We start from the raw sequence: 15,149 nt of genomic DNA on the forward strand, positions 1-15,149 counted from the left end.
TGGGTAGCAGGAATGAAGGGGAGTGGAGTGACAGTAAAGAGATCATCATTCACATGGTGAGTTTGTGTGTTGAAGAGAAAATAGTTGAGGGAAGAACTTTGTACTACACTGACTTTTTAAAACATGAAGTCTAAAATTTCTTACCTAGGATAATATAATATTTGCTATAATAGATGATCATATATGATCCTCATTTTTTTCACATTAAATCTACCACTCACCATTTAACGTTCCTTCTTCTGATGGCCTAAAGAAACACCAAAAAAATAAAAGTTATGTCACAATTTTAGTTTTGGTTACCATAATTTTTTATTTTATTAAGTTATTATGATTACTTAATATAACATTAATAGGAAGTTCTGAGATTCAGATTCACTTTTGCTTGAATATTTGCCATTTCCCTTGAGCCAATGTCAAATTCACACATAGATATGTATATATATTATACATATGCACACACTTTATCAGTAACTTGTACCTCCAATTATGCCTACATAATTATTAGGAGTCTGATGCCAAAATGATAGTTAATACTAATAGAGTAAAATATTCCATTACTTCTCTACTTGTGAAGACTCATTCCAATACTATAATAATTCCATGAAATGACTCTGTAGGTTTCTAAAAATACTGCAATAGAATTGATGGGCAAAAAACTGAGAGAACAATAAATAGATGTCATTTTGCAAAATTCAGTTTCTAATGTTGAAAAAAATTCCAAAATTGAATATATTTATTTATATAACAATGTATATTGGGACCAAGTGGAGGTTCTATTAATTCCACCAATTCCAGTGCAAATAAGAGACACAAGTGTAGTGGAAAAGAGTTTGGAATGGGAATCAAGAAAAAAGGGTTAGAGGCTTAGCTCTCCCATTATACAGCTAAGTGGCCTTGCTGAGGACTGAAAGGACTAGATCCAGAAAGGACCTCTGGAGTAGAAGATCTTTGCAGTCTTGAATTTTCCAGTTCTTACATTCTATCTGATCCTGGTATTTCCTGTTGATTTTCACCTTAATAACATAAACCTTTTCTTACAGGAAGTATGTTGACCCTAGCATCATTTGTCTGCTGCTGATCAACCACTCTTTTCTCAGCACCCAAAGAATGCTGACCAACTCCACCTTTCTGTAAGACAATGTTCTCGTTAGGTGAATTAAAATCAACTTTAAGTACCTATCCTGTATTTACATTCCATGGTTTTGGTGATTAAAAGACTTTCTTTTCTGAAGAAGTGTGATTATAGATAGGTGTTCCAAATGCCATTCAGGGCCAGGGTACCCAAAGTTTGAACAACTGCATATCCATGTGGCACTTGGTTTATTTTCTTCTGTATATATTCACATCTATTTTTGAGGCACAGAAAGAAATGGGGAAAACGCTGTGGAATATTTAAGAATTTCCCTCAAATTGGCTTCTCTTCTCAAATAGTTGATAATAACTCACATAATAACTTTATCGTGCTTCCAGTATCAAGTGAATATCAAAACAGGATGACTTTTTAAAAAATGTCCTTTGAAATCTGAAAATGCTAATTCCCAGGCTGGAAACACAGAAATTATCTTTGATTTTTCTTTATGATTATGTTTAATCTATACCTACAATTTTTTACTTTCTGGGGATGATTACCTGTCAGATTGCCTTTTGTTTCCACTTTTGGTTCTGGATTACTACATCAGCTTTCCAGTGGATCTCCCTAGATGCGGGCTTTTAACGTGCGGTGTATTACTGCTCTAATTATCAAAGTGCTTTCCAAAAGCAGGTGTAAGGTTTGTTGATTAGAATGCTGGGCAGAGAAGTTATGCAAGTGCAAAACTAAAGTGTCAAACTAGGTTTTCAAACAAATTTATTGAAGAGTAAGTTTAAAACAGAACTAAATAATAAGAATTGTATCATTATAAGGAAGATTTTAGTAGAGTTGTAATTATAGTCTGACTATAATTATAGTGGAACTATATAAAATTATAAATTTAACTCATAATTAAGTTCCCCCAATCTCTTTTATATAAAGACAGGAGATGCTTAAAGTAATCATTACCCATAGATAAAGAACTGTTACAGGAATGAAGCAAAGAGCAAAAAACAAAAAAGACAACATACAATAACTACGATACTTTACAGGCTAATGATAACAAAAGGCTGACTTACATTTCTCTGCTTGATGGTCTATCTTGTAACCAATCCTTCAGTCAAAAACAAACACGAACAAAAAGTTAAAAGAAGCATAAATGTTTATTTAACACTTTTTTTTCCTATGGTACGTTTTAAGAATGATGGCCTGAAAAATATGAAGTCTTTATTTTATACAACTGAACTAATAAAATAATAAATGAGTGTAACTACTGTAAGACCATCCCACAAAATAGAATAAAGAATTTCCTGGCTGCTATTTCCTACAACATAGTCTAGCTAGTTCTTTGTTTCTGATGACTATTTTCTTTTCTTTAAATACACATTTGATTCTAAAAATAATGTGACCTTGCCAAAAGAAAAGCACATCAAAGTATAAAGAGAAAAATTAAAATCATGCAACCTGTGAACAGAGAAATCACTAATCACACTTAAGTGTATTTCATTAAAGCCTTTTTCTGTATATATATGTGCATATGATTTTTATTCTGCAGTTTTATAATACTTCTGGTTGTGGATTTATTTTTAATTCCCAAATTTAGGACTGATGCTTCTTGAATTTGAATCCTCATATATTTCAATTTGCAAAATTCTAATCTATTTATATAATCTCTTCAAATTCTGTCTGTTCTTTCAAGGCCAATTTAGACATATTTTCCATGTCTCTTTATGCTTAATACATTTTCCATCTAACTACAATTCTACGTTACACTCTGGTCCAATTCAGTTATTCTCTGCTCTGCTGTTATTTTCGCCTCCACTGAAATTATTTCTAGATTTTTTTCAAATTTGCCAGTCTTTTTGAGTAGTATCTTTTCTTTTTTTCAAATCTTAACACTTTCTTTATGACTTTAATCACCTGAATCATACTTACTTTATAATCTATAACCAATAATTCTACTATCTTCAATGATTAGAGGTCTAATGCTAATTGTATAAACTGATTCCCATGAGTTTTGTAATTTAGCATTGTGGGGTCATTTTCAATGGAAATGTTTTTGTGGCAAAACTGTCCCGCTTAGGTTAAGATGGGGCCTTCCGAAAAGTTACTGTGTAACTCTATGTTCACTAACCCCTTTTCCCCATTGAAGCAATTTTTTAATAACATGATTTTTAACAATACAATCTATCTCCTTAGAGCAGAATATAAGTTAATACGTTCTTGACAATCCGGGATCGTAACTAAGGGCACTGATTTCTATACTTGACTATAAAGGAACAATTTCTCTGCTGTATACCCAAGTCTGCTTTTAAAGAGCATCTGTAAACACAAGTATTACCTCAACTGGCTGGGAATGACTTCACAAAATCAGTTTCAATTCAAGTGAAGATACCTGCCTTTCTTTCTTTAGCATAAATTTTTCTTTAAAAATTCCTGACTATTCACTACAGAAACTCTTTTTCTGTAACTTCCACAATGAACTGACGTCAGTTTTCTAAGGGAAAATTCTTGAAAGCTGGTATAATTTCAAAATATCACCATCTTTTAGCTCTTCTTTAATAAATATTTAAAAATATGCATGTTTTTATGTACAAACCGGTAGTAAAGCTGCTTTGGAATTTACTTCATGTATTTCTTCTGTAGATGGCCTTCTACTGGTACTTTTCACTTGAAGAAAAAAAAAAAAGGTTATACAACTAATTTTTTAATATCAACTAAACAAACAAAAAGTGTTTCTAAGCATAGAATAACTTTCATAAGATAACTTAACCTCTCCCTAACATAAAACATAAAAGTTACATGAGGCCCATGGGTCTCTTGACAGGACATTCAAATTTTTCAGGTTATTTTTGTGAAAAAGTAGTAACAAACAATATGAAAAAGACTTCCTCTTAACCTGTTCCCAAATGTCTTGTGTATCCTTCCAAGGACATTTTGTTTGTGTCTGTGTATACATACCCCTTCTTTACTTCTTTTTTGATATATAAATGGTAGCATAATACATACTATATACTTTGGGGTGTTTTAGTGTGGATTTTTTAACTAGTATGAGCTTGGAGATCTTTATTAGTATAAAGAGGTCTTCTCTATTCTATTTTGATGCTACAGTGAATTTCATACTATGAATATATAATAATTTATTTAACCAAACTCCTACATTTTGATATTTGGTCTGATTTCAATCTCTTGCTATAAAAATGTTGCAATTAGTAATCTTATACATGTATCATTTTACAGTAATGTAAAAATAGAATAGTTCATTTTTTCCCCCTGGTTTAAGATGCTACCTTTTGGAAATAAGCCTATTTAAAAAAAAAAAAAAAAAAAAAAAAAGGGCTGATGCATTGGATCAGGTGGTTGGAGCACCAAGCTCCTAAGGCCGAGGTTGCTGGTTCAATTCCCACAAGAGCCTGTGAGCTGCGCCCTCTATAGCTAAGTTTGTGAACAACAGCTCTCCCTGGAGCTGGGCTGCCATGAGCAGCCAGAGGTTGGTGTGAGCTGCCGCGGGCTGCTGCAGGCTAACGTGTGCCGCCCTGAGCGGCTGGTGGCCAGTGTGAGTGGCTGGCAGCCAATGCAAGCAGCTGGCAGCTGGAGAGAGCTGCCATGAACTGCTGACCAACGATTAGCAACTGACTGCTTCAGCGGGGGGAAGGGCAAGGCTCATAATACCAGCATGGGCCAGGGAGCTGTGTCCTACACAACTAGACTGAGAAACAACGGCTTGAACCGAAGTGGGGGGTGGGGAGGTGGGAGAAAGAGGGGGGGAAATGTTAATTTAGAAAGAATTATAAATTAATTTAGAAAGAATTAACAACTTTATGATACAATAAAGGAATACCTCAAAATGAAAGGTGAAGGGAAATCTTAGAACAAAAGTTATAATCTAAGTGTAGAGGGCAAAAAGACCAGATTGAAACATATTAGAAAACTCTGGGCAAAACTTTCAAGATGATGAAACTGACAGGATACACGCACACACGCACACGCACACGCACACACACGTATAGTATATAACATTTGAACATCTTTAAGAAATTTAGTCAAGTAGCAGAGAATCCAGTGTTCATCTAACCAAAATTATGCATAATTATATTGATGGGAAAGGGCAAAGGCATGTGTGCATACATGTGTATGGTTTGGGGAACCAAGAGCTAGGGAAGTAAAGAGGTCAATCCTTGTTTTCTTTAGTGGGAGGTCAACAGATATTATCTAAAACTGAAATATGAGGATGCAAAATTGTAAGCATGCTAACTTCACAAATAACATCCATGTTATCTGAAATTGATGAATTTTATTTCTTCTCTCCTAATTCTTCTACCATTTGTTTTTCTTCCTTGATTTCTCTGGCTAGAATGTTAACTAGAAATAGTAACAGCCAGAATCCTTGTCTTGTTCCCATTTAAGGCTTTCAATATTTCACTATGAAGTATAATATTTGTGACAACTTTTTATAGATACCCTTTATTCAGAGTAAGTAATCTCCATTCTATTCTTACTCTGCTAAGAGTTTTAATCACGAATGGATGTTGAATTTCATCAAATACCTTTTATGCAGGTATTGAGATGATCATATGATTTTTCTTCTTTAATTTGTTATCAGGCATTAATCTGAATATCAAACCAACTTGTACTTCTGCAATAAACCCAACTTGATACTGCTGTATACCAAAAAAGATTGAAAGGGGAAATGATGGTGACAGAGACAGGGTAGTGCTGCTTTTCTTAAGGAAAAGTTATATGCACATAACTGAAAAGTTGTGCAATAATAAATTTACGTGCATATATAGCTTTGACTCATTAAATAACATGATATGGAAACATTCCCAGGCCATTTAATTTTTAAGTGAAAACTTACAGGTGCAGAACAACATGTATGATATGCCATCTTTTGTATAAAAGAGGCAGAAAAGACTGTATTGTAATATATGACTGAATAAGCATGAAACTCTAAAGGATAAACAAAAATAACAGTGATTACATGTGGGGTTGGCGAGGGAGAGTGATTTTCAAAGTGCTTGTGTATGTGTATATTTTATTTTAACCAAATAAATGTATTCGCTGTTTTTAAAAGTTAAATTAGAAAAATATGTTGACTATACAGATTAAAACACAACAGATTCATTTATAAAAGTTAAAATGAGCAGATTTGTAAAAAGCAAGTCTTTATATATCACCTTTAGGGACTAAACAATTTGTGAAAAAATGTTATAATTATGTGTTTTATTCAAGGTTACAGCAACAATGATGGACCAGAATCTTCATTTTTTGACTCCCAAAACACTCATTGCTCAGGTGTGATATACATAAAATACATTTAGAGCTTATCTGTGTATGTTTGCTAACATAACACATAGTCAAAATACTCACTTTGTTCTGAATGAAGAGAAATAGAAGTTTCGTGACACTTGGTAAATCCAGCATGAGAACTCAGCTTTTTCAAAGTGGTTTCAGATGGAATATCATCCTGCATATTGTACATATACACAATTTAAAAACAACTGAACTGAATTTCAAATCATTATTCTAAGTAGATTTATTTAGCTTACATATTTTATTCTATCTGGACACTAAAGGGTATATTACAAATTAGTTATCTGTTTCAATATCAATCTCAAAAAGCTGCATCAAAATACCCTACTTGCTATTGCTCATAAATCCACCTGAATGAATCCTTTTTCATAGTAATACAAGTTCATAAAAAAAATTGGGGGAGAAAACAGGACACTTGGGAAATAAAACATTTATCAATTCACCTGTTATCACCTGTTCATCAATGTTAGTAAGTTTTACGACTAACTGCTAAAAGGTATCAATAAATATCTCTTAAATTCTAGGACTCCAAGTACCCAACTACAAAATTAAAACATTAAAAAAATTACCTTCACTAATAATAAGAACAAATATATTACCCAAATTATAATGTACGTTCAACTTGAGCAGCTAACTATACTGTAAGGAAGAACTAAGATAAGAGACACTGGATTTTCTTACACTGGAACAAATAAACTGAAAAAATGAGCAAAATAATATACTGGGTACATATTTTTAATTAAAGCATATTTACTTATAGGAAAAGAATGTGATAAGAAATTTTATTGAGCTTAAATAATTCCAATTATAAAACAGCTCTATTAAAATTTATGAAGGTCCACAAAATACTTCGTTTACTTATAAAATCCACTTCAGTTAAAACCTACATGGAATACATGTCTACATTTTAGGAATTATAAAACCAACTTTGGTAGAGATCTGTTTGTTCTTTCTACTTCTTTATTACTTTTTCTTTCTTCTTCCCTTCTTTTTCTTTTTACCACCATGTGTCAGCTAAGGCTACCTAAATGCACTCAACCCATTTATGTGGTTCTTTCCTTCTCTTTAAGACATTATATATAATGAAAAATTCAGACCTTTAGCAGGATGCTAGAAAATTAAAATGGTTAGAAAACATCAAGCAAATTATAGTCTTAAAGTCCACTGAACCTATACCTACTTCCACTATCCACAGGTATATATATATTTTAAACTGACTCTGACTCCCACATATTGTAGAGAGCATTTACCTGATATTCAGGCATCTCTGACTACTCCATAACTGTATTTCTTACCTCATTTTGCTGGTGCTCTTTGAGACAAGAAATACAAACTTAAAGGCAAATATGGAAAATGAACCCCACGTAATCATTACATCTCAATTTGCATATAATCACCAATTAAATCCCAAGTTAATAAAATCTAGCTAATAGATATTAAACTAGGTTATTCATTTTAGTATGATACTTTAATCAGAATACATAGTATTAAAAATACATATAGTATTAAAAATACAAATGTTCAGTATTTGTATCATCAAAATGCACTCAAGTCTACCTTTTATATGTAGGGTAATAATATGTTCTGATAGAAATTACACAATTAACTATGGATATAGGAAGAACAATTACTCAAAGAAACTCTTACGTTATTATCATTTCCTTGGCTTTAGGAAAGCTCTTGCTTTCATTGTATCTGTCAGTTGATCATTTCCACAACTCAAGTTCTTTAAGGGAAGGAGAAACTTAACACTGTTCTAGTCCTCTTAATTATGCTGATGTGGCTACATTATTACCCTTAAGGCTCTAAATAGTTATAGGTTATTTATAAAAGCAATAGAAGAAATAAAACTAATTTTCAGCCAGCAAATGTCTTTTTCATCAGTTATTTTTATACATTTTAAAACTTATTTAACAAACATTTATTGAACATCCACTTGCACATTATATTGTAGTTACTGGCATATTCAGCATTTTACTGCTAGACTAGTTTCTTAGAGAGCCAGGGTTATGTTATCATAAACTTTTGGACCTGGGAAAAAGCTGAACTCAATTGAGTCTTTACTCAGTGGAAAATGTATGGGAAGAATCATTTTTGAAAAGAGAAATGGTAAATAATAGGTGCTACTATAAACAACATAATATTGTATATAAACTAGACTTAAATAAATTTTTTTAAACACAAGCTATTTGTACAATTTTGCATATTCCTTAATTGTTTCTTTTTTTTCAAATTGTGTTTAACTTCAAATAGTTGGGATCATTATGTTGCTGATGGCCTCAGCTAAAATTGTATTTTCTACTGAAAAAAATGTTTAATTCTATTTTCAACTATATCTCAAAACATCAAAATAAAATTGAACTGTGCTGTTGTAAGGATTTACTTACGGATAATACTTCTTCCTTATTTGATGTTTCTTTAAACCTCTGTAAATTCATGCTATCTCTGTGCCCTTAAAGAGAGAAAAAAAACTTTACGACAAAATATATTTGTTTTTTTCTTATCTATCAAAATAATGTCATCACCTAAAGTCTACATAAACAAGTGATTTATGTTCGTTTTCAAGTAGTTTTGATGGCTTTGCAGTTTTCTATAGCTCTTTTGATAAACACTGAAAATTATCTGTCAAGAAGCTGAAGATGAGTAGTTTAGTTTATAGTAAAAGCAAAAGTGAAAGGCCTCCTACAAGAATCCAAAATGTGATTAACGAAGTGAACTGCTTGAAATTTAAAAGGAAAAAGAGGAGCAATAATTTTTACTATTAATAATGAAATGTAAAAGCATTATATATATTACGTACATAATACATACATACTATATATAAACATACACGTATTATATATAAATTTTAAAAGAAATTTATATACATATCTCCATGCCAGCAGCAATATATCAACAGACTAAAGTGTGCTTTTAAAAAATAAATTGGGATAGATTTTATATAGGAACGGTCGTTTCTAAAAATCCAGTCAACACCATATTGCCTAGCAGTAGAGATCAGCATGCTCAGTACCTAGATAACTTAGGGGGTTGGCTTTAATTTGCAGATTGTACACGCATGTAATATATTCTCTGAACAAATCTATGCATGTTCCATGACTAGGTAAATCTGTAGTCCTGGAAGACTCACACAAGACAAGGTTAGGAAACACTTGATGGAAAAATTCAAACAGTAAAGACACAGGGTCTTGTTCATACCTTGAAACATTCTGGTAATGTCCACTAACAACCCAAGCTGTTTTCTAGTAATTCTTTATTAAGTACGTTCATCTTTAATAATCTAACAGAAATACTGTTACAACACAATAATCTCCCAAATATTATGGACCTAACCAGCTCTATGAAACCCTCCCTCCCTCTTCGCCTTTTCCCTCCATATGGCATACTGTCAACATTTAAATATGCTTAAGTCTCCATTATCACTAAAAACAAAGCAAACAAAAAATCTTAAACATACAAACCACAATATTGGTTATTTCTTCTTTCCTTCACTGACAGCTTTTAAATTGACCCCAGTCACCCTCTTTATATTCCTGCCTCCCGTTCGCACTTTATTTCACTATAATCTGGCTTCTCCCTCTGCTACTTCCTCTACTGAGTCAGTTTTAACCAAGGTCATTAATACGTGGTGTGATCAACAAATACGGTGAATGTTTAAATTTAAATAAGTTATTACAGGGGGCAGCCAGTTAGCTCAGTTGGTTAAGAGTATGGTGCTCTTAACAACAAGGTTGCCAGTTTGATCCCTGCATGGGCCACTGTGAGCTGCGCCCTCCACAACTAGACTGAAACAACTACTTGACTTGGAACTGATGGGTCCTGGAAAAACACACTTAATTAAAAAAAAAAAAGTTAAAATAAATTTTTAAAAATGTTAAAAAAGTTATTACAGTGTAAGATACATTGCCATTAAGCCCCCTCAAAATACTGCCCCTCGCTTTGAACACACTTATCCCATCGTTCTTGCCACTTTCCGAAGTAGTTCTGTCAATCCTCTTTTGTGAGTGTCTTTAGTTGCGCTGTCGTGGCTGCCTCGATGTCCTGAATCAATTCAAAACATTTACCTTTCATGATCATTTTGGGGAAGAGCCAAGAGTCACATAGTGCCAGTTCCAGTGAATAAGGTGGATGAGGACATACCATAATGTTTTTATTTGACAGAATTGCTGTACCAAAAGTGACGTGCGACATTGAACCTTTCCATGGTGATCACAAAATACTGTGAATGCTGCTGCCAAGTGCCATCCAACAGAATGGCAAGGATTTTCAATATGGGAAATGGTGCAACGAACCTTAGTAACAGTGTGTTAACAAGTTTCAATACGCTTGGTGCAGTCAGTCAGGTGTGAGCTACGATTGAGAGAAAGTGTATTCTAAAGTGTGTGTCATAAATCATCCTCCACCATGACAATACTCCGTTTTACACATCGCTTCTGGTATATGGCAATTTCTGTCAAATAAAAACATTACAGGGAGGCCAGCTGACTTACTGGTCAGAGCAAAGTGCTCATAACACCAAGGTCACCGGTTAGATTCCCACATGGGCCAGTCAGCTGCGCCCTCCACAACTAGATTGAAAACAATGACTTGACTTGGAGCTGAGCTGCGCCCCCGACAACTACCTGACATGGAGCTGATGGGTCCTGGAAAAACACATTGTTCCCCAATATTCCCCAATAAAAACAAAAACAAAAAAAACCCACATTACAATGTGTCCTCATCCACCTCATTCATTGGATCTGGAATCGTGTGACTTCTGGCTCTTTCCAAAATCAAAATGATTCAGGACATCGAGGCAGCCACGACAGTGCAACTAAAGACACGAAGAGGACTTCCAGAACTGCTTCGGAAAATGGCAAGAACGATGGGATAAGCATGTTCGAATCGAGGGGGAATATTTTGAGGGGGCTTAATGGCAATGAGTCTTTTACTACAATAACTTTCTTCTTTTAAAATTTATATTCACCGTATTGTTTGATCATACCTTGTATGTTATCATTGCCAAAATAAATATATTTTCAGTCCCTATTTTACTTGAGCTATTAGAGGTATAGTAATGAATCATTCCTTTCTTAAATGTTCTCCTCTTGGGATATATAAATGGGTCAACCCTAAATACACATTTTCCAAGGAGAGTCCTGGCTTTCACTATTGTCGTAATGTAATTATTAGGAGTGCACCCTTGTACTTTAAAAAATGTACTGGCTTGGATGAAAATTTATATGGTCACCTTATTTATAAGACAATGCTCTTTTCCAGTTATTTCTAGCCTCCCCTGTACCTTTCTGTTGTTCCCCAAGTAACTAACATTTACAAATCACTCAGGTTGTTTCAATAAAAGCTGACCAAGGGGAGCCAGATGGCTCAGTTGGTTAGAGTGTGAGTTCTGAACAACAGGCTTGCCAGTTCCATTCTCACATGGGATGGTGGGCTGCGTCCCCTGGAACTAAAGATTGAAAACGGCAACTGGACTTGGAGTTGAGCTGAGCCCTCCACAACTAGATTGAAGGACAACTTGGAGCTGATGGGTCCTAGAGAAACACACTGTTCCCCAATATTCCCCAATAAAAAATTTCAAAAAAAGTAAATTAAAAAAATAAATAAAAGTTGATCAAATTCAACAGAATATCCTCAAATTCAAAAGACAGAGTCCAAATAAGTTTTCCAAACTGTTGTTATAGTAAACTGCACCTTAGAGGTATAAGTCAACATAACCATCACAGCCCAAATTAAACAACTGCCACTTGAATCCTTTTGGAAATTTTGGAACCATACTCTATTATTAGAACTATATTCCACTTGTCACAGAAGTACATGGTTTTTGTTAATTAGTTTTTTATTTCTAAGGTAATAAATATAATTAAAAATTATATAATGTTGATATATAAATATCAGTTTGCCAAACTTACCCACAAATGCTCCAAATTCTGTATTATCACCTTCTGCAGCTTTATAGCAAACAGTTTCCTGATCTTTGGTTCCAGTTTCCAACTGGCTTTTGCAACTTGGCTGGGATGGAGTACTAACAAAAAATTTGTTTGGTGGGGATGACAGATGTGGTATGCTATTAGATGAACTGCCTAATTTTTTATTTTTACTAAACATTTTTAAGGTTTCTACCCCATGTAGTCTCTGTCGCAGTTCTGGAGGAGAAATAGCACTTGGGAATAAGGCACTACAAGAGGAATCAGCCTCAGGAAAACTGAATTCTTTTTTCTGGGATACTGTAGAAAAATCCTGACCAAATATATTACATTGGGGATCTTTTTCATCTTTCATAAAAATATTACAAAGAAAAGGATTATTACTTTCAAGACCACCTTGAGGAAGAGAGGAGCTAAGTGTATTTACAACACTGTGCTTTTTCCATACAGAAGGTCTTACAGGAACATCATCAATAAGGTTTTGAGCCAAATGTTTGGAAATGCTCAATTCTCGTGTGATTTCATTGTGAACTTTACTAGCTTCTGAAGCTTTCTGGGCAGTAAGTGTTTTTAATGTATCTACAGTCAGAGCTGAAAGATCTTGCAAATGGCCAATTTGAGAATCTAATGACTGTAAAGATCTTTTTATATAGTTGACGCGATCTCCAACTTCTTTAATCTGAATGCACATCTGCTCCACTCTGTAGGAGAAAAACAGGCTTTTCACAAGTGTTGAAAATAATTGTTTTAGACATTCTTTTTCGTAATCTCAATAAATGATAATGGCAAAAAGGAAAACATTTTTACATGTACTCAAACAAGGTAAGATATAAAATAAGGTATGGTTATTTATTTATAGAAGGCACACTTTATATTTAAGAAGGATCCAGTGCTAATCCTATTATAATAAAATGTAAGATTTCAAAAACTGTTTTCCTTCCAAGAATATTTATTCCAGTTTTCCCATATCAGAGTAACACAAGAAATGTGTATACAGCCACATCCACAGAACCACCATTACCATTATTGTAACTACACAAACACCATATGCTTCAAGAATGTAGCAAAGCCGATAGAAATGCTTTAAAATAATGAGGACAGTTTTACTTTTCTCCAACTAGTAAAAAACATTAACTCTTCTCTGCCCTTTGCTAATGAAGATCAAAAAATAAAAGACTGACTTACTGATTGATGCGAAATATTAAAAGAACTGAACTGTCTCCCAACATGTAACGTAAAACTATTACTAAACTTACTTGTTTGACAGACAGGAATTGAATAATGACCATGCATAAGAGATATAACTATTAGTAGTAGGACCCACTCTTGACATATAACCAATTATAATTAAAGAGCTTCTGAACCTTTCAAAAGTGATACGAATTCTCTCTTCACTCCCAGAATGGAATTTGTCATCTTTCTCATTAAAATACATCTCAACACACAGCTCTTCAAAATCATGAAGTTTCTTTTGATCTTCTTCTGTTAAAAAAAGTTCTAAGGAGAGAAAAGGAAATAAAAATCAATGAAGACTACAAGATATCAAATTTTTGCTCTTTAGTCTTACGAATTACTCAGGGTTCATAAGACTATATACATCATCTGCAATGTTTTTCTCTTTTTATTGCTGTATTTCTAAAGCACCAGACAAGTATTTCTATTTTTTCCTGCACTCACAATGTGATGTCAGCAGAAGAGTTTCAGGGACTTACTTCAGTTCTAACTTTCTTTTCCTATAAAACACTTTCCCATCTATCTCTCTCAGACCTCTCTCCTTCACACATCCAGGTAGAGGAATTTAAGAACTGAATTTGGTAGAATGGAAAGGCATTGTAAAATTTTAAGCACAGTTTGATATGGTGATTAGTCTCATGCAGTGCACAGAACATCTTAAAAGTATTACTATTTCCACAGCAGCAAAAATAGTTTGTAAAACAGCAGTGTTATGATGTACATTACCATTTTAACAAGCACAAATTGAGATGCCATACTCAAAAAAGTTTAATACTAAACTCACTTTTATGGATGTCATCTTGCACTTAAGATTCTTTTATGTTTAGGCAAATGCAACAAGAGTCTTTACAATAACATTAACCAATTAAGTCTTCTGAATAAAATTACTACTTAGCTTTTAGTGTAACACTGGTAAGTGATAAAATGAAAATATTGGCTTTAATATATTTTACTTACTTGGTCCATCTGACGTCTTATCTTTTTTTCTTCTTTTACATATGTAGCAAAACAAAGAAGCCATATGGCTGAGAATGATAAGTGGTGGAGGCAGAACTGGTTTCTCATGATAAGCCATAATAAAATGATAACGCTGGTACTTCCACACAATATTGGAAATTGCCTTCACTTGTAAATATACATTACTTGTATAACACAGAATAAAAATAAAACAAAGTTAGCTAATCATGTTTAAAGTTTTAAATGATAAAGATTTATCATTCTTAATAGATTCAAGAGTACCCTACCATAAACAAGACTAAAAGGCAAATGAGAAACTGGCAAAAATATATGCAACAAGTATAAACCACAAGTTTGATATTGCTGAGGGTCTTAATTACAAACCTCCAGAAAAATAGGCAGAAAATATGATTTTAAGATTTGAAAATTATATAAGTAACAAAAACAAAATATTCAATCTTAGCAACCATGAAATAAGTGCAAAAAAAAACACAAGATCCTTTACGTACTATCAAATTAGCAACCATTAAAAAGGTAATGTCTAGTGTTGGCAGAGATTTGGGGATACAGGCCTATATTGACTTGCAAAATATCCTAAAAATACATATACCGAGTAGTTCTACTTTTAGAAAATCATTCTATGGAAATGTTTT

General features: G+C 33.3%; 1 protein-coding gene across 1 annotated transcript in view; it reads right to left on the reverse strand.

The window, feature by feature from the left end:
• Positions 1-15,149, reverse strand: part of TRPM7 (transient receptor potential cation channel subfamily M member 7) — a 104,606-nt gene that overhangs the window by 13,411 nt on the left and 76,046 nt on the right. Inside the window, exons 24-31 of the mRNA XM_019730656.3 lie at positions 14,497-14,681; positions 13,671-13,803; positions 12,292-13,007; positions 8,770-8,834; positions 6,440-6,536; positions 3,669-3,739; positions 2,149-2,183; positions 222-247 (exon numbers count right to left, since the gene is read on the reverse strand). Of these exons, the coding sequence (XP_019586215.3) occupies positions 222-247; positions 2,149-2,183; positions 3,669-3,739; positions 6,440-6,536; positions 8,770-8,834; positions 12,292-13,007; positions 13,671-13,803; positions 14,497-14,681 (1,328 nt within the window). The remainder of the gene's footprint in view (positions 1-221; positions 248-2,148; positions 2,184-3,668; positions 3,740-6,439; positions 6,537-8,769; positions 8,835-12,291; positions 13,008-13,670; positions 13,804-14,496; positions 14,682-15,149) is intronic.

This window comes from Rhinolophus sinicus, chromosome 3, assembly GCF_057876585.1.
Source record: "Rhinolophus sinicus isolate RSI-liver-muscle chromosome 3, RSI-T2T, whole genome shotgun sequence".
Taxonomy (NCBI): domain Eukaryota; kingdom Metazoa; phylum Chordata; class Mammalia; order Chiroptera; family Rhinolophidae; genus Rhinolophus; species Rhinolophus sinicus.